The 25,218-nt window shown below is 43.8% G+C and overlaps 1 protein-coding gene across 9 annotated transcripts in view; it reads right to left on the bottom strand.

Moving 5' to 3' along the window:
- Window positions 1-25,218, bottom strand: part of Tfap-2 (transcription factor AP-2) — a 217,713-nt gene that overhangs the window by 70,030 nt on the left and 122,465 nt on the right. For 2 of the 9 annotated variants that reach the window (XM_077411976.1, XM_077411977.1), the window contains exon 1: window positions 12,088-15,137. The exons of the other annotated variants lie outside the window; for them this stretch is intronic. In XM_077411976.1, the coding sequence (XP_077268102.1) occupies window positions 12,088-12,366 (279 nt within the window). In that variant the 5' untranslated portion in view covers window positions 12,367-15,137. Of the gene's footprint in view, window positions 1-12,087; window positions 15,138-25,218 lie in introns of those variants that run through there. 9 annotated transcript variants of the gene reach the window in all.

The raw sequence follows: 25,218 nt of genomic DNA, 5'->3' as shown, positions 1-25,218 counted from the left end.
CCAAAAAGAAATGTGACTTTGCAATTTTTAACTTATTAATGCTCGCGGAGGTTTATTATTGTTCCGCGCCTCGGTTCGCTCATTATCCGAACGCGTTATCAGGCGCCCGTCTTTTCTTTGACGGCTCGCTACGCGGGTAATTTGGATCCAGAAAACTTAGTAATTACTATGTAAATCGGCCCTCGCTTTATTAAGGTCGTAATGTATGCGTCTTATTTCGTGCTTGTTACCGCATACCGCTGCAGCATGAATGTGTCCGCCAAATTGGTTCGTATACGTGTGGGTGTAATTTGCAAGTTATCGGGAGTGGCCCTTTGAAATTATGGTACAGTGACGGTAAATAAAGTTAGTCGTTTGTCGAAAAATTGATAGTGTTTTGACAAATATTTATGAGCAGTGGAAAATTACGGGGCAAAATGATTCTTGACGCGAAGAGGGTACCAAGAAGATTAAATAACGCTGAAGAAAATGTCGTTTCTGTGACATTTCTCTTCCGGCAGGCTTTTAATCTGGCAATCTTTATATATTTTAAGAGAACGTGTTGGCGCCGATACCTTTATGCGTGAATCGATTGCACATACGTTAAATAATATGATAACGTCATAAATTTTTAAAAATATTGCAAATTAACTAGAATAGTGTGCGCAGGAATTATGAATTATTAAGCGCTCTGTCGCTTACAATTAATAATCAATTACAAAAATTATTCTCATTTCTTCGTTTTTCCTCATTTGCTTTTTATGATAACAAAAAAAAAAGAATGGAATATTTTTATTATATAATATTTGTTCTCCGTAAAATACAAAATTAATTCCGTTATAAATTAAGAATTTGCAAAGTAGTAAAATCTTTCAATAATCTTGAAATGCCATGCAAAAAAATTGGGAAGACCATATTTCGCCAAGCACTGCAAGTTAAGCGCTTAGGAGACAAGCACGTCATCACGGTGAAAACCTCGGCTGCTTAAAACCTCATAGTAAACATAGCCTTTTTTGTTCCACGCCGCCCACGGAATTTTCATAAGTCAATACCGCAACGCCTTGCCACTTTGCCGAATATATTTAACAAAAACTCTTAAGACGTTTCGACATACTTAACCGGAGTGGTAAAACTTGACGACTAAACGAATGCTACAACAGTATATGCAAGTAGCAAAACTTTTGTTAAACTTGGTTTAAAAAGTCGATGCAAGAAACGATGTGAAAATTAGAAAAGAAAGGAAGATATTTTTCGCGTGATTTGCATATCAAAGGCGCGGGATCGCGGTAGCGGCAGAAGTAATCGCTTTGCTGTTTTACAGCCAAAAACAGGCGAGCAGTTTATCGCGCGCTTCAACTCGCTTGTCCCATTTTAACAGAGCCTTCACTCCCTCGTAAACACGAGTGTCAGTCGCGTGCTCTCGTTTCGCACCGCGGAATGCAAAAAATACGGGCTATGCCATGCCGGCGTTTCGACAAGGATGGAGGGCAAAGCGCAAACGCGCTAATAAAATGACCGCAGCGGCGGCGGTGACGGCGAAGAAACGTATAGGACTACAAGAAAGATTTTACGACGACTCTTACCCACGTTTATTATCCTCCACTCGCGCATACTTCAGCGGCCGAAGCTACGTCTGGTTAAAACTCCCCGCGCGGTTGCAATCGCTCGGTCTGCAAAACGGCGGAATATCTTTCATATGCGCGCAACGACGGCCGAGAGATTCAAGTAACTCCCTAAAGATCACGCGAAGTTAAACGGGTAACCTTTTCGCTGCCACCCATCAAGCTGATGCCCCCTCGGGGAAATAAAACGAAAATTCACGGCTATTTCGACGCGTCGCCTGTTACTTCGCTACATGAGCTAACATTCAAAAACTGGACGGTAGAGTCCACGTGTATAATCGATGCAAATCCCTCGCATCGATAAACATCGGATTATCTCGTTCGCTTTCCGCTAAGGCGAAAAAATTCGCCTTAGTCTCGACTTGCCTTGTATCTCTGCGAGGGGGTCTTTAAACGGGGACGCGCGGATATATAATCCGCGGCTACTCCGCGGTCGCCTCGCTCTATAACCCGCGAGCGTGAACTCGTATAAGCGACAGATGCCGTAGGTATGTATTTTACGTTTCGTTAATATCCCGTCAGTGCTTAGAAACGGCGCGCTCCGGTTTCGCCAAGCGGAACGAGATGCGCATCATACGGAATATATCGCCGCTCTTCCTCTTCATTTATCTTCGCCGCAGCCGCCGCCGCCGCCGCCGCCGCTTCTTCCACATGTGTACCTAATTCCGTCCGTAGATCCTACCGCGAACGTAATATAAGCGACACGCGCTGCAATCACCGCGTATTTTATTGTACGTCCGCGTTGCGTTTAACTGATGCTGGCGGTTGCGGACGGAACGGCCGCGGTCGCGGTCGACGAGTGATACCGGATATAACGACAAGATGCAGAATGCAACTGGGTTTTTCACAGATGGGCGAGCTATTGTTATTATCAATGAGAGATCTATGGGATCACTGTATTTTATGTACGTATACAGTACGTAATGCGAAAAAAGACATTCCTTTCCAAAAGTTTTAAAAACCGGTTTAAGTATTTATGATTAGAAATAAATAATTTATGTGTATTGCATTCTCCCTATATTATACCCATCTTGAGACGGATGTTGATTATAAACGATTCATTCGTTTGATGATACGTGAAGAGTGTCAGTAAATAACGGCTCTTTATTACCGCGCTTTGTGTTAGGTTTAAATGTAGATTTAAAGATGGGAACTGTAGCATATTGAATTAATAGATAAAATCATCCTTATATGTATATATGTACATGCATAATATAATTTTTTATTTGTAAGAATTGTTATATAAAGAAACTTGTCAAGTTTGGAAATTAATTTTATTTCTTTATATTAACATTTTATTATATATATATATATTGTACACAATTTTATAATTATATTATATATATATATATAATAAATAATTTAATGATAAAATGGTAATATATGTGTGAGAAAATAAAATTATAATTTCGAAACTTGAGAAGTTTCTTTAAAAATTCTCGATAGCTATCTGTCCCAGCAATGAAGGAGAAATAACTGAGAGAAAGAGAGACTTGCCCGGCAACACAGAATCTTAATGGCATCTCAACATCAATGTAAGCGTTAGGTTCCCGACTTGGTTGGCATTAAAGCGACAGATCCTAATGCGTAGCTCGAAACTGCTACCCTTATCGTAGATAACCGTGCTCGTCGTATTTCAAACGCGGAGGATTAAAATTCATCTTGCGCTATCAAAATTCACTATCGAGAGGGATAAACAGCGGCCAACCGTGTGTTTCTCTCGCTGATGGTTTAAGCGCAAAAAGGCGAGCCAAGTGGAGCAGCCGGACTCTATAGCTACCGGACTCTAACGCGCAACCGTGGCGGAGATAAACCGACGATCGTAATAATATATGGCGCCGGAGTAAAACGCCTGTTACGCGAATAAATTTGCCGGCCGCGCGCAGTCGTTTATTGGGTTCGCCGGAGGTTACCGAGCCGCGGATGTGTTTGCGCGCCCTACGCGAACTGGGATTTAATCCAGATCTTTATTGCCTCGCGGGGAGAAGAAACCTATCTCCAGAGATGCGGGGGCGGAGAGATACACACCGGGTACGACAGAGAGTCGCGTTAAGAATGCACCGTGTCTCTTCGAACGCCGATACCCCTTTCTCCCCCTCATCGCTGCCAAACGAAACGCGCTCGATATACTCCGACGTTTTTTTTCCCTCGGATTCTAAGAGGATTTGCGAGAATCCACACCGTTCGAGAGCCGCGCGAAATATTCTGCTAAACAGCTAAATCAGCTGATGGTCGCTTTGGATTATCTGACATATCGTACGCGTTGGAACAGATTAGGGCTTAGGGTGTTAGTGTGCATTATCTATGGTGGCAAAAAATAATTGTCGACAAAATTTCAGAATGGACGAAGGAAATTCAGTTCGAGTAAAATTCGAAAGCTATACATATGTACTACTTATTAATTAATTATACATGTCTAATTTTTTTGTAAAAAAATGCAAGTATCTTTTAACAAATCGCGTATCTACGTTTCCTTTATGTAACAAAAGAATTTGTGTTCTTTCTCTCATATATATCCTATTTACATATTTTGCAAATTTTTTCTCCATGCATAAAAGTACTTTTATTGTAAATAGAACGCAAAGCGCATGAGTTGGATTTCCAATAGCGTGCCGGTGAAATACGATACGATCCTTAGCGACATCGAGGGTATCAGAGGCCTGCGGAAAGAATCCTTTATTAGCGAAAACCAACCGATGATTATGTACTTTTTATTATCGCCTATAAGTTATATAGTGTTTCCCCCTCAGCAAGTTTCCTGGTTGCCACGTGAAAAGTTGAACGCAACGCGGCAATTTCGATAATCGCCCGCAATAACCGCTGGCACATCATTCTCCTTGTATACATAAATCTGAAATTGCGATAATTCACGCGGGGCTTTAAAAGTATTATTAAACAAGCATCTCTGATCCTGCGTAGATATTCATCTATAACTTCATTGTTGCCTACGTGATGCGTATCTGCATCGGCAAAAGACTTTGTGTAATAACTCAATGCTCGCTGGGAAAGAATTTATAAGTATATGCGCGCGCGATACCTTTGCATAGATTATTTCAAAGGTTGAGGTAATTGAAAAAAATAAAATTATATTTGAAAAAAACCAATAGGTACTGTTACCCGTTGCGTTGTGAAAAATACATTCACGTATTACCATGAAAATATGTAATATATGTACACGGAGAGAATTTTCTCTTAAAATTTACCCTGAACTCATGGTAGTTGTGGGACATGTACCATCAAGAATTTTATGCGAGCTATTCCGATTAATATCTACCATAATAAAAAATATTAATATCTATTACATTAAAATATAAAATATGTTTGATTAATTTTACTAAAATATATCTAGAAAATTTCAATAATTTTTCAAAATTTACCAATCTGCTTGGTAATTTTTATCACGTTTTTTGTAAAATGTCTTTTGTATACCTACTTTAAAAATTCCTTGGTTGCCAAGTTGTCCCAGGTTTGTAGTAAATTTAAGGGTAAAATATAACAAAAAATTATCTCCGTGTATATATATGTAATACCTTAAAAAGTCTAAAATTAAAATGGATTTATTAATTCAATAAATATTAACGATAAAAAGAAAGATAAATACAAATTCACGAAGACGAAGATAGATCGATCGGCAACAAGTAAATTTTATGAATCACAAAAACAATATAAATTTTCCGCTAATAAATGCGAAAATTCTCAGACTGATTGTGAGATATCGGCACGTGTATATGATGTACGAGGAAGATTTCATATTCGACTGAGTGATAATGCTCGTAATGGTGATTCTCGGTTAAATGATTTACAAAAAAGATCGTAGCGTATGGGACGCTGCGATATGGGATATTAATTTTGTCAGGATTCGCCGTCTGTATACACGGAGTTCGCTTCGTCGCGGAAATCGCAGATCACAGCGGTGGAATGAAAAGATGAATTAACGGAGATGAAGCCTTGTGACCTTGTCTTACGGTGATAGGTATGTGACGCGCCTACAAATAAAAATTCATTACGCATAGATAAAGTCACGAGTCTCACGATTCTCGACGTTATGTCATAATCATGGATAATTCACCGCATTCTAATACAGTATATATTGAAATAGAAATTGTGCACGAGACGATGTGCGACATACTCATCGTATTCGCCCATTTCAAAGATCATTTTAATTTTCACTCTGGTCATACACGTGAAACAAAACTACATGATAACATTATACTATAAAACGTATGTAAACGAAGTTATGTAAATGACACTTAGCCTGGGACGGGCATCATACGATGAATTATGTTGCAAGAAAGATCACGTGAATATCGAGATAAGATTACGGGCAACCGCATCGAAAAGCGCGTAATGAAAAATCAAAGCTTGGCTATTATACGTCGCAATCATAAGGGTCAGACCGGTGCAGGTGTAACAAAGCTTCTTCAAGAGTTGTTCGTTATGTAAGCGTTACGCAACGAAGGCCGGCAAATAATTGTGTTTTTGCCAACAAATATCAAGGCAAGGATTATCGTAGCGGCGTCCGTTTTTTTGTTCTCTCCTTCGGTCGACTTTGATGCGCGCCCACGAGACGCGAGCGACGTCAATAACCGGAAGCCCGTAATTTCGCTGATCGATCGCCTTTTCAGTGCCGTTATATTACCGTAACCGTCTATCCCCGGGTATAGATCGCACCGGAAATCGCACGCGCATCGGCGCGGCGGCGGCACGCCGGATTATCACTCACCGGGGATTTCAAGCGCTATCTTCAAGAAGTTGCGAACAATATATCACGGTGCGCGATGCGCGCGATCGTCTTGCACCACCTATCATTATCCGCGCAATGGCCGGGAATGATTTATCTCGCGGTCTTTAAACTACCGCGTTTCGTGCTTGAATTCTTTCCGCAGACGGTCATTATGCCGCGCGAGACGAAAGTTCGCGGCGACAGTCGTCGCGCGAAACGTTTAAGACTTCACGAAGATTGATCTTTGATTTTAAGTGGCTTTTGAGGAAGAATCCCGGCACTTGACCCACCGCACGCAGAGTACATATACCAGAGTGTCCCGAGATCTACGACCTCAATCTTAACGACGATCCTCGGAGCTTTCCTCAAATGAGACGTCGTGCTAATAATTTCAAATTGTGAACCATAAAAGCCGTAACGAACGCCTTCTTCATCCTTTACTCTCAGAAAACGTTGATTTTGTATTTGTCGAAAGTTCTGAACGTGTAAGTCCGAAGCACCCTGTACTCGTGGATGCGTAGATAATTATCGCAGGAAATTGGGACGCACGATAATGTGAAACGTGACATGCTGAAGATCAACGGCATGTTTATTATAATGTACATTACGAAAGAATGTCCAATTTTAATTTTATAGTTTGCGTTGTGGACGATGTTATGCGGCGGTTTCTCCTCTTAATGGAACAAGATAACGGCACTCTCCTGTGGCCATTATGATCGGTAGCTGGTAATAATATCCAGGGAATAAAAAAAGTAGCGGAGACGCGCGCACATAATATTTTAAAAAGTTTACATTAGATTGGAAGAGTATATTTTCTGATGATCTCGAGACAATTTTTTCTTAGTGGGAACTCGAACAAAATCTGTATTTCGATAATTTTAATAGGCTTTTAACGTTAAACAACGATAATTAAATATGAAATTAAGATTTCGTTATTGAATTGGATTTAACCGAAGAGCAAAATAAACCTTTTTATCTATACAGCTCTTCACCCAAAATTTTTTTCTTCTTTGACACTAATTGCCACGTATAATTATGCTTATATATGAATCTTTGCAAAGAGAGAATCAAATCCAGCTTGGTTAAAAAGCGAATCGTGTACGGATACAGAACGCACTGCTAATATGGACTACTTTTCTCCAGAACTATTTATTAAATTGTTTATTAAATCAGGGAGATTACAAGCTCGTGATATTGAATACCAGCAATTAATCAAAACTTTTAATCGTATACCGATGTCGATAATTACGTTGATTAACACTCATTTATATTCGGTGCTTAAAATGTATAGATTTACCATTGCGATAGAAATCATCGTTATTGAAATGTTCTTTTTTTCCCTCCGCGCGGCGCAATTATGAAACGAAGTAGACAGATAAAAACGTGTAAACGCATGATAATTGTCTTAATGTATACGCTATATTATCCAACAAAAAACTCGGAGTGAACCCCGCTGAATTATTTGCCCGAGCGTATTAATTACCGTTGCACGAAATCCCGCCTTGGGATCTAGTCGCAAGGTATGAATTATTGAAACTTTATTGCGCGCGGCCGGGCCGTGTTCCTTGTTTCTCGCGAATTAAAGTGGCATCTCGTTGCGAGAGGTTGCGAGGTTCGACCCATCATGAGAGAGGGCCGCGCATACACACGTACACACAGAAAAGACTGTTCGCCGCACCGTGACACACCTTCGCTGTACTTGCGCCTTCATGGTACGTGAAAGGCGCATTAGCCTCACCTTTAATCGCTCGCAAGTCGTCGACGCGAAGGCGATTACCTGCAGGCCATTAAAACTGTCATACGAGGGATCTTTCGGCGATCAATTGCGGTGTTTACTGGCCTCTTAACGAGACGACATTATCCACGTTCAGCGAGCACGGGGCTCGACGGGCCTCGATTTTAGCGCGCTGCGCTGTACTTTTCGGTGCTTTCACCTCCTACGTGTCCCGTCAACGCTCGCAACAACGCAAAATTGAAATGATTTGCGTGTTTTAGAGGCTGCGATAACCGATGATCGATGCGCTCGCCGTTACGTCATTACTCGCGAAATTCGATGCTCTTTCTCGACACACGTCCGCGCATATAAATTCCTTATTGACGATTACTTTTGTTATTTTCGGTCCCAGGGAAAATTTATTAACTATTTATTAAAAATAAATAATTATACAATACACTGCGCGATGGTGGCCTAATCGTACGAATCTGCATTATTTCACTATATGTTATTAATCTTGCTGTCCAATTATATTATTAACTATGATTTATCATTATGGTTATACCTTTGCGCACGCTGGCATTAAGATTGCGCGATAGCGCTAACGTTGCTACGGCGAATTATCAAAGTTTAAGTAAAGTTGGTTACATTTAAGAACTCCAGTACGACGTGAGCGAAGAAATTTATCGTTGATAATTTGTCAATATATAACGTATTTATGTATTAGTGCCTCTTCGTGTAGTAATCGATAGGAAAAATATTAACATTTCGCGGGATGACTTTCCCTTTCCTAATACGTAATCTGTACAAAATTTTAATTTAATTGCATTTCCAGTATAAATCTTATGTTAATTAGATTAATTTATAGAATTTTAGATCAAAGGCACAATTACTTTTCTAAGTATAGATAAGTTGATGTATCGATTTCCACCCGCAAAAGGTTAACGGTGACCATTAACACTAGACGCTGGAATTCCCTACCCCCCGAGAAAAGAGACTATTTCCCAAACGTCGTCGGTCACGAAATGTTCGCCGAAAGAACGTCGAGCTAATCTTCCCTCATCACGTGCACGAGAAGCGTGAAGCTACCTAAGGTAACTCACGGCATCGTTAGACACCGCGAAAGCGCCGATTCCGAGGATATAATTAACGACACGAGCCCGAGTCGGTAGCGAAGGATAATTTTTTTCGCTCGCGCGGTTGCGCGCCGCCGCGCCGCCGCATCGACTCGCAAACGCGGTTAATGGAATGGACATCGAATTCAACGTATTATTACACCTGGACACCGAAAACTACGAAGCGCACCCTGTGGACCTCGTCATCGGCAACCTGGGACACCTAGACATCGAATTCAACGTACGATTACACCTGGACACCGAAAACTATGAAGCGCACTATCTGGATCTTGTCATCGGCAACCTGGGACACGTGAACATCGAATTCAAGGTATTAATACACGTAGAGACTGAAAACTACGGAGCGCACTATGTGGACCTTGTCATTGGCAACCTGGGACACCTAGACATTGCATTCAACGTACGATTACACCTGGACACCAAAATCTATGAAGCGCATTATCTGGATCCCGTCATCGGCAACCTGGGACACGTGGACATCGAATTCAAGATATTAATACACGTAAACACCAAAAACTACGGAGCGCACTATGTGGACCTCGTCATCGGCAACCTGGGACACGTAGACATCGAATTCAACGTATTATTACACCTGGACACCGAAATCTATGAAGCGCATTATCTGGATCCCGTCATCGGCAACCTGGGACACGTGGACATCGAATTCAAGATATTAATACACGTAGACACCAAAAACTACGGAGCGCACTATGTGGACCTCGTCATCGGCAACCTGGGACACGTAGACATCGAATTCAACGTATTATTACACCTGGACACCGAAAACTATAAAGCGCACTATCTGGACCTTGTCATCGGCAACCTGGGATACATAGACATCAAATTCAAGCTTGATTCATAAGAATCGACTTAAAAATTCCCTAGCTGCACTTTCTGCCAAGCATAGAGAACCTACTTTTCCGTTGACTCAATATTTATTATATATATACCTAATTTTTACTTAAATAGAAATCTTCCTCCTGACCGATAAGTTTATCGACCTAATTTTGAAATACGCGCGCGATATCAAAACTGGCGATACCTGCGCCGCCAGCGTCGAAAAAGTGAAAGTGACGTTTCTCTGATAGATCGCGGCGTTAGGAGGAGGAGGAGGAGGAGGAGTATCTTAAAAATAAATTTTCACATTTGGACTTTGCGTCGCAATATCTCCGCTCGTAAGGCACGTAGCGGAATATTATGAGAGAAACCCCCCCCTAATTGGACCCCAAGCTATCGATCAAGCCTACTTAGAACTTGATCCGTTCACTCGTTATCGAGATTTCAACATCTCGGGTACTCGCAACCCGTCGCGTCGCGTAAAAGAGTCACGGTCGGTCTCGCTCCGCGTGTACTTGGCGCGAGACACTACCGTGTCTCTTGATACCCGATGCTGCTCCACGAACAGACGCGGTGGGATCATCGGCGTAGCCACCACGTGCTACATCGAACGCGCCGCAATACGCCGGCACCCGTCACGTCTCAGGATCGCGCACTCGGATTTTTCCCGAAACCCGTTTCGCGCGGCGCGGCATCGCGACCTCGCGTCAGGCTCATGTCCTAGACGACGTTGCCTACGCGGCTTGTCGTACGAGCCGACCCGCTCGTTCTCATTCTCAGGTTGATCCTTTGGCAAGCGAAGGATCATAGAGCGGTGCACTCGGAACGATCGTTCTCGACGCAACTTGTAACAATCGAGGATTGTACCGAGGATCTCCATCGAAATGATAATAATCTTTCGACGATCATTTTTAAGTAAAGATGACGATCGTCCGTTACCTATAACGGATACACCAGTGCAGCAATCCCTGTCATATTTATGTATTACAAATTAAAATAATTCATTCTGAGATGTATAAATATAATAAATCAAGCTCTTGACATTCGACAGCAGTGATGGTTAATTTATTAAACGCTCAGAGATTTGGTATTCCTTTTGAGACCAACGTTATTGATTAACGACATTATAGACGCGCAATTAGAAAATACTAGCTATCTTTCAGCCTGATAAATACAACTCTCCTTTGATAGCGGTACCTACTCTGTAGAACACGGAACGACGTACATAGACAATAAAGTCATTAAATTTATAGCGCCGAGAGAAAAGCTTAGGCAAACAGTAGAAATGCGCATCGCGTTTTGAATCACGTCAAGACGTCACAATGGGAATATGTAATGCGAATAATAATCGCTCGAGAAGGGCACAACCGGCGATGCAGATCTCCTAAAGCGCGAAAGAGCACGCATTAATAGCCGCTGTATTATTGTAGCCGTGGATCCGAGCGTCTGATTTGTTGCCGAGTGTCAGAATAGGATACGTTCGCGGACTCTGAAACAGGTAATAACCGTTGCGTAGGCGGGCACGTCACTCGACAGCCGCTCTCTCTCCTACCACGTGAGAGTTCCGTCTCCGTGCAGCATGGTTGGAAATCTGTTCGCCAATGTGACGATAAGGTATATCGATATAAGATACAGGTATCGAAAAAGGAAAAAATACATTTCTGCGTAGACAGGTTAAAAAATGAGAGAAAAAAAACGAGAGCATGGTTAAAAATAACGGTGGACTGTATAAATATCGGTGATACCTGTCGGTGAACTATATACTTAAAATAATAGTCACATAAATATGGTATGTTATGCAATATTTAATTTCCGATCTAATTAAGGTATACGAATATTTAAATGTTTGTTTGAGCGCATTTTCCGTGAATTCCGCAAATACTATAAGTAAATAAAGAAATAACGTTTAATGACGCTGTTATTGCATACCATTGGAAATATTTTTTACACCAGGCATGTGAAAATACCAACGAGAATTATTTTTGCGATTGCGACATCTAATTATATCATCGTCAATTCGGAATTCCATTCGGCGTGCGATACGATATCGCTGATGAAAGAAAAAGACAGACTCACGTCGTCCCTATCCTCCCGGAGGTCGTCGTCGGGACTTCCCTCGAGGACGAACCCGACCTCATTGTTGTTTCTCGTGAGCGACGGCAGCTTCCTCGGCGTCAGCTCCTCGCCGTCCGTGTCTCTCTTGCGTTTGCCGTGCTCGTTAAGCGCGGCCTCGTGCTCGTGCTCCAACATGTCGGTGACCATCAGTTCCGACTCGACGCTAGTCGGGGATACGACCTCGTCCAACGGTGACATCGTCGTCGTCCGGTCGGCTTCGCCGGCCTCCAAGACGGACATGGTGGACTCCGGGGTCCGTCGATGATGCCCGCTACCTCGCTCGCCGGGACTCGCGCAGATCCGACGAGATAGTCGCCGGCCGCCGATAGGTAACAGCGAGACACCGACACTGGCCAAGTGAGTACGGACGCGGGCACATAGAGCCTCCTTTCGCCTTAAAATCTCGTTCGTTCCGCGACTAATTATCGCGGAAGTCACCAGAGATATCTGTTACTTAATCCTGGAATTTCAATGATCACGCCATCGTCAATTAGAGAGAAATCCAGAGGTCGAATTTTGTGCAGATTTGTCGTCGCTAATTCCGACGACAATGATGTAAGGATGGTTCAATAATGAGACATGAGAGCCTCGTGTACACTTCGTGTTAAACTTAAATTCGTTCGATACATCTCATGCGTATCTGTTTGTATCGTTACGGTCGGCGAACAACGCGCATCATCCGGTAATGATTGTTTAATGAAAGAGAAATGCGCATGAATCCGCTATCGCCGTTAAACTGTGGCCAATTACGAAGATCCGATTGTCAGTAATATCCACGTATACGTTTGTCGAGTCGCATCGTCGTCGGCGGCAATCTCCTCTGATTATTCCTTGATGGCATAATGATCGTCCATTAACCGGATAAACTTGGTTTATTTAAGAGAATTATCAACAAGCGCTCGCGCGGTTCAAACCGCAGAGTTGCGCGTCGTTAGCGAAACGTCGTTCCTAAGGACGTCTCTTTTTCAATTGGGTTTCGCCTTGACTCCACGATTAAATTTCCATACACGATTCAGGCATTAAAACTGCCATTAATCGTGGTGATGCGCTTCTTGCGATCATCGCTGTTTGATGATGTCTAATTTCAGTCGCGAACAAAACCATTATACGCGGTTTGCTCATACGCCAGTTTTACAATAAGTGGCACAAATCGGTGGCGCGCTTCACGCCGTGAAACGCACACGTGCGCAACGCCTTCCTAAAGAAAAATTGTCGCAAATGGAATTCTAGTGTACCACTACTATGGCAAGAAGCTTCGGAGTATCCATATAGTGACGAGCTACAATGGCACTGCTGCTATAATTGTATGCAAATTCGCTGTCAAAACGTAACTTTCACTATCGCTGAAGAGCCATCTCAGGAGGAGACTACGCTGTTCTACCGACGCGCGTTATGTCCCACTCAATTAAGAGAGCTCAAACGTCAACGTTATTTGCGAACAGCTGTCAGCGCGCCGTTCGCCGAACGCTTCGACATCTCGATCGCGCGAGAAATCGCTTTTACGCGGTCGTTTTAGCAAGACTTCGATAACGCAACGGAGCAATGCGAGGCAAGATTCGTGCTATGCGAGCGCGTGTCAATCACGCGCGCAGCGCGATAATAATCTGCAGGATATTATTGCAATTTTGACCTGAAACCGAGTCGCGGAATCTTGTCGCGTTCGTTACGCGACAATCTGTCGCTCGTGTGAAATTCTGTCGCGTTAAAATACGCGGGGGACAGTTCAATGCCTCAGATCTTGCGTCACCGATCGCCTCCGGATCGCGTCTCGCGTTCACGCGATGCGTCAGCTTTCGAACGAGTTTCGACGAGGCTCGTTTCGAGACGATCGTCGAGGGGGACGACCTCGCGCCTGCCTGTGCGCGCATTCAACTCTCCGGCTCCGCGCGCGATACGCGCAATCTCTCCCGTTCCGCGTTTTTCCGCTAAAGCAGCTACGATCGCTCGATCGGATACGTCGACGCGTAATTAAGCGGCATCCCGTCATCAAGCACAGATTTTCCTCGGATGTAGTCACGTCGCGCCGTCATTCAGGCCTTCTTTTTCCTTTTCGCCGTCAACAGAATGACTAATGAATTTGAGAAAACGCCGTCGGAGGATCACCGACGATGTATCTTCGGTACCTTCTTGGAAATTATTGGCGTCTCCCAACGGCATCCAGTGGCGTACGCTCGCGTGTATCGAACGACGCAGAAGCCGCGGGCAGCCACCGAAAGTCACGTGGCAGGCCGGTTTCCGCGGTGCGAGTCGATGCCGGCTTACCGTTCTCAGTTCTCACAATCGACAGCCTGGCCGCTCGACCCGGCCCGATTTCACCGCGGAATCAAGACGCGGACGGTGGTCGGTGACGAGATTGCCGTCCTCGATCGATCAACGCGCGCGGCACGCAGGCATGCCGATATCCTCTCTCGGCTTATACGGGAGGTCGATCGTGCTATTCGATCCTGCGTGATGAATCACGCGTATGCGCATCACGCGAATCTTCAAATTCTTCGTCGCGCGAGGCTCCCGCACCTTCGCCGGCAATCGTGAGATTCGAGCCTCGAAAATCTTCGGCGACTTCGGCGTTAATGGTGGCTGATTCACGCATTACGCGCGAATCTTTATCGTTACATAAGGCTTACATAATTCCGTTCCGAAAGCACTGCAATCACCACTTTCCGGAATCTGTCTCATTTCGTAGCGGGAGACGTTGGCATCCGGCGAGGGCTCGATCGATCAATCGTAGACCACGTGGTCGTGCACTGTCACGTGAGGGCGGAGAGAAGGAGACAACGTCGACGACCACGACGATGATGACGACGACGACGACGAAGATGATGATGTGACGCTGACGATTAATGAGAATCCGTACGGCAGCGGAAGGGGTAGTCGCGGGAAGGGAGCACCGAATCAACCCGCGTTCTGTGAGGTCACTTTCGGAAAAGTCACCCGGTGGAAAGCTCGCGGTACGCACTCTTTCAAACGCCCGTGTATTGGTCGAAGGTCGACGAGGACCGATCGGGCGACACCGCGTTGGCGCGCGCGCCTCTCGAGAATGGCCTAGAGGCGAAAAGAGGAAAGGATCTCCTCGAGTGGCGCTGCCCGCGGCAGGAGGGGGCAAGTGTCTCTCTCTCTCTCTCTCTCTCCTTCTCTCCTTCCCTCGCTCCCTCGTGCGTGGAGCAAGTGTTGAAGCTGTGCTCCACACGATATTGCCCGGTGGACCACCACCATCACCATCGCCGGCGACCAACACCATCGCACGCTACCATCGCGAGTCGCTGGTAGTGCTGGTACCGGTGCGTCCGCAGGCACCAACACCAACGACGCCAGCTGTCGCGCTCTCCGTCTCGCTTCATCGCGATCTCGTGGCCTCGTCGACGCTGCTTCCGCGCCGACGAACGCCTCTCGAGCTCTCGTCCTCCCGCTCTGCCCTGCCAGGCCCCTTCCGCGTCGTTTCCTCCACCGCGGTGTTCCTCCTCTTCGATCTCGAGCGTCATCTCCGTTCGACCGTAGTCGAAGACTAGACCGCTCGGTGTCTCTCCCTCTCTCGCGTCTCTCGCGTCCCTCGTCGGACGAGAATACGCGGTGTATGTCCTCGAGAGTTGCGGATCGAGAAGGATCGTCGCGCAACTTGAGCGAGACGGACGGAGGGAGGACGTGGATTCAACATTTTCCTTTCGGTGGGACGTTTGATGTTTCCTCCCGTTCATCTCGTTGCTTCTCTCTTCTTCCTGGTCGCCGGGATCATCGGGAGGGAAACGATCCCGCGGGGACGTGCTTGTCAATGAACTCGAGTGTATACTTATCTCGGTCCGCGCTTTGTCGCTTCCTTCGCGGATGACGGCCGAGGCTGCGTGCGAGCAGGGCACGCCGATATCGAGCTAGATCAATTTATCGGATATCCGAATCTTTTTGGATTTGTTGGACTGGTTCGATACGTAAAAGATATCTTCTTTTTTTCTGCCGAGCATCTAATTATCAACGCATGTAATTCACAGGCAAAGTTCTTTTATTACACGCTGCATACATCGCGCGATGGAAATAAGTGTATATAATTACCATGATTATTATTACGTTCAACTATATAAGCTTAGTACAAGATCAATTCTGTGCTGCATTTAAACTAATCCGATAGTACTTAACATTACAATTTTATGTAAGTTTCAATAAATTCTATTTTATTCTATAATACTTCTCATGTCTCTTGCAAAAGAAACATTGCGGAAGATGTTTTAAATTTGAACCGTCCATATCTTCGATCGTCTTTTTTTTCAAACAAAGGTAAATAAACACTCAACGATTCAACTTATTCGCCATTTATAATTTTTCAAGTTTATCCCACAATGCCAATCTTCTTTTATTAAAATCTCGCCCGGTCACAACTAAATTCTTTCTCACGATACCGAATGGTCACTTCACTTCTCCATATTATACAACGGGTATTCGTAACGTTCTTCCTTTTATTTTTTCTCCCTCTCTTTTTCGTTGGCGCGCCGAGATATTTTCGTTCTGCGTGTCATCAGTTTACGGCGGCGCGTATCTTCACTATCTTCGTAAGAGGTATCGGCTCCTTGTCTTTCCACCGTCGCAGATCGTTACCAGCGATGTATGATCTGTCAGCCGCTCTCGAGCGATCAACGCGCGCCGATCCGATCTAACGCTAGATCACTTTGGACCGGTCTCTCTCTTTCTCTCTCGCTACCTTCGTTACCTGCTCTATTAATTAACTTCGCGCACGTAATGCACGCACGCTTCTCGATGCTGTGCGAACGAAAGAGTTAACTAACTGCCGAGCCTAAATCTAATGGCGTCGTAGCTATAGACATAATTTAGTAATCGATTTATTTTCGAGATTGACTGTCGAGAAGTCTCTTGAAGTAAACGAGGAAAGTTAAATGACGACAAAATTCAGAAAAACTCGGAAGTTTATTACGCATTTATCCAATAAAGTAAACGATTGAGTACATAACGTTGAAAGCAAAACAAATATATCATATATATGTTACGGTATGTCATAACGGTATGTACTGCCAACTATTGAAAATTAAAGATGAAGATAAAGAAATAAAACTGACGTATGTGTGCGTAATTGATAGGCGCAACTGTAATTAGAGGGAGGTAATAAGTGTGCAATCAGTCATATTCTCGGCATCGTCCGGCTTCTTTCCAGTATCGAAACTGACGCACGTGACGTCTCTGCTCTGCGTGTTTCAAGGTGCAATCGATAAAATGCGATTACACAGCGCGTCAAGCGTGACTTATGCGCGACCCGCACCATAGAAGGATCGGCTCGCTCCATCCCCATATACCACACCTTCCACCGATGACTGATTATTTATACGCGAGTCGGTAAGATAATTGATTCCGATTGATACCGGGTCATTAAGAGCACGTTTAAATCAATGGCGGTCAATATAATAAAGCTGGCAGGCTGGCAGGCGAACGCACGCGTAGACGAGAATGCGGGACGCAGCTCTCTCGCGTGCACGAATTGTGAGCATTCTTCCATATATTGGCCCAAATGTGAGCGGCAACGAGGGGGAAATGAGACGCTCATTAGGAAAGAATGCGACGGCGATATGAATAGCGCTATATAACTCTAAATAACTGCAATAAACTCATCTAGGACACACTGGTCCCTTCGCGCGAACTCACGTTGGGCTCGCGTGATCGAGCACAAAAATAAGTGAGAACAGCTGAATGATAATGCTCCCTAAATTTTCTCATAAAAAAAAAACAGAAATATAATATGCTAGAATCTGCAAGGTGGATGATGAATGATATGGAAAAGGTTCTGTAAGGTTTTCAATTTAAAACATAACTTTATTCGCCTCGATTACGAAAAAATTAGTTTTTATCGTCGCAATCAAATGATATAACGTTCGAAAATTAGTTTTATTTTTATTAATTGAGATAATGATTTCTTAGTGACATCCTATGAGTAACGTCTAAAAAATAATATACTTTGAATAATATGACCTGTAAAAATGACGCCGGTGGTTTTAAAGCACGATTTGTCGTTAATATACAGATCGATCGTAATCGATTACGAGAAGAGTATTGCCGATTCAGTTAATTCGATATTGTATTATCAAAATTTAATTAATGGAAAATCTGTAACATGAGAAAAGTGTTTTTAGCCGAGCATAAGCTGGACGCATATTCATAAATAATAAATAATAAGTTTTCGAGATTAATCCATTTTTATTTCAATATTCTTGTAATACGCGCAATGAACTAATCACATTCTGCGTTTAAACATTTTCTGTGCATTTCAATTTCAACGATTTGCTATCGATTCGATTGGACTTTGTCATCATACACACGGATGACCGTTTAATTAACGACTTGTCGCTCGTTTAACGTTTCCTTTAACGCTGCTTTTACTTAAGAATCTTTTTATCGTTAGAAATCGCTTGAATATTTACTCGCTACTCGGTTTTACGACCTCGCTCGTTTTTGCTACATTCGCTTTTAAAAGCGAGGAGATTAAAAGTTATCGATGGACGAGTTGGATGGGACAAATTACATAAAAGCGGATCCGCGTTGATTAAGTTGCGCAACCGTGTCGATTGCGTCACGCCGACGAAAACACCGTCGCGCCAATTTCTGTAATCGCGCTGTAATTACGCGGAATTCGTTGCGGCGATTAATATCGCTTTAACCAAACGAAAATATTCGGGTCAGGTGAGGGGAGCGATCGGCGACAACGGGTCCGACGGGTGATGCCGACGATTCACGAGAGACTGGCCCCCCCGGCATACCAAGACAGATCATTTCTTCCTCCTTCCTTCTCCCCCGCTCGCTCCTTCTGCTCCCCTTTGCTGCCATGTATAAGCACCTGTTCTGACTGAGTGGACGGTATTCTGAGCTTGGGTTCATGCAAGTAAACCTGATGACTCTTTTTTCTTCAAGTCGAACGTGCGAAAGACGAGTCGCGCGCGCTTATTTTCCTCAAAAATATACCATTCTTCAGCAGTATGATTGTCGTAATTTATACTATTTCTATGAAGTCGTAAGAAAACGATAAAATCAAATTTATTTTTGAACAAAGCCTTTAAATATATACATACAATACAGATATATCCCAATTAAAATTTGAAATTATGACGTATTACGTAAGTTGTACATAGAATACATATTCTACATACATATTTATATATTAAAAAGTATTAATTTGTAATAAGAAAATTTACGAAAATTTTTGTATATTATTTAACTTCACGATTAAGATTAAGATTTAAATTGCATCATTATCTGACGATCAAAAACAAATTGGAATTTTTCAAAGTAATTAAAATAAGATTTATATTTCGTCGTTAAAGAAGTAGTCATTATAATAGCAACAATAATATATATAATTTATAAAGTTTCTACAAACATCTTTCTCGTACAAGATGCAAATTACCGAAATCCTACGCTTGTTTCGTAAGTAATCCCCTTCCTCTCTCTCTATTTTTCTGTTTCTCTCTTTGTCTTCTGTCTATCTATCTTATATTTTTATCTTTTTCTCCATTCACCAGTTTCTTCTGGAGGAGCCAAATCCTTATCGCCGTATATACTAAGAATTCCTTGCTGCCACCCACGTGTTCAGAAGATCACTACCGAGAACAGCTACGATCGTCGACCACGTGCGAAAAAAGCCTCGTGAGGGATAGAGAGAAAGGGGGGGGGGAAGCGCCCCGTCAAGTTATCCGGCGCGAGGCAGGGGCGAGGAGGAAGATACATTTTTCAGATTATAACCGACCCGTTCTCGATAATGCGAGTACGTCAGTGGCGCCGAAAGGGACGACGAACGACTAGGAGCCTGGTAACAGTGCCTGGCATTCCCGAGAGAAATCTTTGAGCATATTTTCACGTCTATTCTGAGGGCGCGTCTCTGCCGGATGCAGATAGCGGCGGCCGTGTCGCGGGATATGTGGCCACGTATGGGTGGCGTACAATATCCCCTTGATGGTAAAGGCCATCCAACCTGCACGATACGACGTAATACACTCGCCGGGATAATATATTGCTGTACAAATGGCGCTACGCCCCGTCGCGTCCCGCGCGCCGCACGTATACCTGTGCTCGTCCTCCGCTTATCTCCGCTCGATTTTCGCGGCGAGAACGGCGACGGCGGCGGCGAGTCGTCGTCCTCGCCAGAGCGACGTCGGCGACGTGTCGTTGTCGTGGGCGGACCGTCTCTCCGAACGAAAGCAAAATTAACGCATCAGGGCGCGAAATTGCGAACGGAGGAACGAATCGCTAAAGATCGATGCGCGTATCTCTCACGCCGGGAAAATATTCTTTATCTAAAATAGGAATTGCCGTGGTTCGTCTTCCGACGCAACAAGGATACTTCGCGTCGTTAGGTTCGAAAGGCGTAATAACGCATAGCTGTTGAGTAACGTGCCGCGTTGCACTTGCGTCATGTTGTTAAATTCATTAATATGATTATGATTTCTTGGAAGGCTGTCAGGATTCACCGGCGCGCCAGACAACCTGTCGAGTTTGTCGAAATAGGGCACCGGGCTCTCCCTTTACGCTACGAATTACGAACAGATGAGATTCTATATATGAATTAAACGAGGCAGCATGGCGCGCTCAAATGGGGGGCGATAGATAGGCCGAGATAAACGCGAGCGTCGACTACTAGAAATTGCACTGCCAATTGCGTGTCGTTGCCATCGACGTCGCGATCGCAATCAGCGGCGACGGGCCGCTTCGTGCTCCGTCCATACCTAGCTCGGCCAATGATAATGGCAGATAGGCGTGGCCTGGTTGAGAGATTTGTTATTGTTATTACAATCGCGTCTTCGATCACGCGATTTGGACCCGTGCTCGAGAGCACCGCCACTCGCTACTACCGCGACGATTGCGTCAATTGCGAAATCGGCGGTGACGCAGTTCACGTTGTTGTGCCTGGCCGGTCGACTTATCGCCGGTTGTCTCGCGGAACGAGCAGTCGCGTTTATTTCCGTTACGGTCGACTTACAATTTCCTCTGAGGTGCTGTCAAAACAAACTGAGATCGATTGTTTTCCCCTTCACTATTCGACAGGCTTTCTGTCGGACATTATTAAGTTCATGTATTACTTATTGATAAAGAAACAAATAATAAAATCGTATTTTTTTGTGATCTCTAAAGTGCTCTCCAACATTTCAATTTGACAATTCTACGTGGATTTTTACCAAACACCGATGCACTAATTACAATTTTGCGAATTGTTTCTCAAGCTACAAAAAAATCCGTAATGATACATTCTTTCTAGCGTATTCATTGTTGTTTAATTATTACGAAACGTTTACTAACGCAATTTCAATGTATTTAATATAAAAAATTCTTTTAATAATTCTCTTAATAATTCTTCGGACACTCTTTGATATAGACATATTATTTCGTTTCATTTTTTTATATACAATTATTGATGTTGAGAAGAAAATAGTTGAATCTAAGCACTGAAAAATCCTTGAAAGCCGCGGCGGAGATATAGGGAAGTAGCATCTAAGGAAGCAGTGAGAGAGCTAAAGGCTGCGGCGGCTTCAGCCGCGCGCGTGTTAACATATAACGAGACCAGTCACGCGATCGATATACTATGTATGTAAAATGTGTCCCTCAGAACATCCATTTACATTCCAGATTCCATGAGGAACGACACAAATTGCCAGCACTATATCTCCCGCAATTAGATCGCGCACGCTAATCGTTATTAACTCTATCGTGTTATGCTTCTTCGTGTTGTTATCGTTGTTGCGCTCGCAAAACGCGCTCGCTGTCGTCCACGCTGACGCGTCGCAAAAACGAAATATTAAATCACAGCCGGGGATTGAATTTTCATTAACCGGTTTATAATATCGCTCTCGCGACGATCGGGATCACCTTTGCACGAGGCCGTTGTCGCGTATAATTGAATCCAGAAGACTTTTATCCGTTTTAAGTGATATTTTACATTTGTAATATTACTTGATTATTCCCGATGTCGCATCTTATATAAACACTTTTTTTCTAAAACTGATATCCGATTGATGAATTCAAAGCTCGCTGTTTTCAAATGGGGATTTTGCAATTTTAATACAAAGCACATTAATTCCGAAAAACGAATAATGAACATAAATAATGAACTTTCAGAGTCTCCAATGTTTATGAATTTTTCTATTTAATCAAAACTCGTTATTCTCTTCGAGGTAATATTTTATATTTATAACAATATTTCGTACGTGACGATCTAGCACAGGCGCGTAAAAAATAACAAATACACTCGGAATACACTCGGGCCATTAAGGCGAGCAGCATCGTCCGAGATCGAAATCCATCCCGAATGGACCGTTTGCGGTTTCGCGAGCGAGAATAACGATATCAAGCGCTCGCTCGTGACGCATCCCTCGTTTTCTTGTTATTATCAGTAACTCTCCTCGCATTTCAATGTAATCGCTCGTACGTGCACGAGCCTCGATAGTCTCCGCTTTAGGACGGACCAGCGAATCGATCGGTAGACGTAAAAACGAATCTGCCATTGGAGACGATCCACGATAGAGAATATCACAATGTCGCAAGAGCTCGTCCACTTCTCGATTTGCATATGGGGAGTCCGTCGAGATCTCGCGGTCGTTGACCGCCGCGACCTATTTCATAAAGCTTGATAGGTCGACGATCAGGCGTGACGAATGTGTGACAGGTACGTATTTGCAAGTTATTAAACATGACGTATGTCTCCTTTTCAGGAACATAATAATAATAACAAGAAAGTGCCTGTCATCGTGATAGAACGGAACTCATTGACGCACGAAATTTCATCTGCCGCACACCAACGGAATATGCTAAAACTTGTAACAGGTACAAGAGGGGAACGATTTTTGTACGGGCGCAGGGCGCAGCAATCAATCCAACGGATATATGAATCTCTATTATTAATTTTAGATTAATTTCAGACAAAATCTGGCACATCATGTCTCTCATATATAAGAATTCATATTATTGTTATTATTCTTAAAATATGATACTTATTTCAATATAAGAATAAAGCAACTTAGATGGTATATGGATACGTGCAACAAATGAGAAATGAAAAAACTACCTAAACAAATGTTATTATGAATATCTAAAAGGCGAAGGAAAGAAAGATGACCGCACAGAAACTAAATGGAAGGGATACAGAAATACAAAAAAAGGAATACCAGAGGAAGAAAGGTTTAATGGAGGACTAATGTAACGACAGAAAACTGCGACGATATCGAGAATCGAAAGATATCGGGGAATGTTATAAACTGATTGTATAATAAAATATTGCATTTACCTGTGAAAGAATTAGCTATAGTAAATAAAATATGCGATTTAAAGCTTTATAGCGGCCTTTACAATAATATACCGTTGCATCTCGGATGCCATTATAGCGCTTAGATGAGTACCTCTTAATTACGGTATGCAACACCGAAGGTGCTATAATTCACATGTGCATTATGACTCAGATCGCACGCGTACTCGTCATTTTATTTCCAACATCAATATTTGCGGTGACTCGCGGCACCTGCCGATGCAGAAGCAACCGCCGCGGCGCGGCACGACACGGCGCGGGCGTCGGCGTCGGTGTGGTTTATTCCGCGTTAATTCCTCGATAAACGCGCCGCGCCCTTCACATATCGTTTTCATTTGCGTGCGCCGAGACGAGGTAAAATAAATTGCGGGGCGGCGCTATGAGCGCAAAACTTATTGTCGGAGCCATCTCGAGCATCACCCGAGTGCGCGCGTTGCGCTCCAGGAGGATGGCGGAACGACAGGACAAACATTAACCGACGCACGGTGAATGCGGTATGTCCGGTTACGTGCTAATGCGATTTTACAACGCGGATGGCTTCTTATACGGGTATACGCGACTCCGCGTGCGACCCAGCAGAGGCAATTGCCATCGCTGTTTTCTGCAGCAATAAAGCAAAACGAAGCCTGTCGTGCTTTCAGAAAAGAAAAAAGGAGGCAGTGGTAAAAATGTCGATGACGTTTCCGGACGCGATTTGTCCGTAAACAATGAAATTTTCTAATCTGGTTATTGATAAACGTACAGTTGTTACAATTTTTTAAAAATTGCCATTTAGCCTAAAATGTCCAAGATATATAAATTGTTTAATTAATTCAGAATAGATTTTTTTAAATAATCACGTGCGTTTAATTCCTCATATATTCGCCAATCTCTTTTCTGTTTCTCTTATCTTTTCATTTATTTGCTCACAATAGTTCTACGATCACTTGACATAACTTAAAAAACAGCCCTAAACATTAATCTACAATTGACAATAAAAAAGTAACGAGGAAAAATGCACGCGATAGTAATCATTTGTAAAATTTCGCATGTAACTATGCCGTGTGCAGCACGATCGCTTCGATCGCTATCTTCCTCAATTAATTATCTTCCTCGTGCTGCGCCTTCGCTCGCGCAACAGTCTCTCCGAGAAATATTTCCTAGTGTTTATCAGCATTTTTATTTTTCGCACGATTCAAGCGCCTTTCCCCGTCTACCCTTCCGCGTGTCCACTCGCAAGCGTCGCACAAATAAGCTTCCACGTATTTACACTCGGGTTTTTCTTTTTCTTTCCGTGTACCGATCCTCTTTTACTCGATCTTCTCGCTCTCCCTCTCTTTCCCTCCTTCACTCCTTCTCTCTCTCTCTCTCTCTCTCTCTCTCTCTCTCTCTCTCTCTCTCTCTCTCTCTCTCTCTCTTTCTTTCCTTTCTTTCCCCGTCCGCGTTGATCCGTCCCTTCCACCCCGCGCTGAGATTCCGCTCGACTCGCGCTCGTTTGGTCCGGCCCAGCATCAGGTCAACGCCCTAGTGACCAACGCACCTTGTTCCTACGCGTTCCGTCCGTTCATAACGCGTGCGTGTGGATCGTTCCCGGTGCGAGCGTGTGCGTGATCTTGCGCCTCGGCGTGCGTGCGTGCGTGCGTGCGTGCGTGCGTATGTACGACGATGCGTGTATCGCGCGTACGAGGGCTCGATCTAGGGCAAGCGAGCAGATGCCGGAGAGCGCGGCTTTTTCTTCATCTACCTGCGGCATCGGACACCGAACGAGGTCCCGATCGAAAAAGTCGAGCGTAGCCGCCCGAAGTACGAGGTGGATCGTCGAAGATTTATATGAATTA

This window comes from Temnothorax americanus, unplaced genomic scaffold, assembly GCF_048541705.1.
Source record: "Temnothorax americanus isolate GAGA-0224 unplaced genomic scaffold, ASM4854170v1 Scaffold3, whole genome shotgun sequence".
NCBI lineage: Eukaryota > Metazoa > Arthropoda > Insecta > Hymenoptera > Formicidae > Temnothorax > Temnothorax americanus.
Note: the sequence above shows the minus strand (reverse complement) of the source record. Positions and strands in the feature narration are given on the sequence as shown.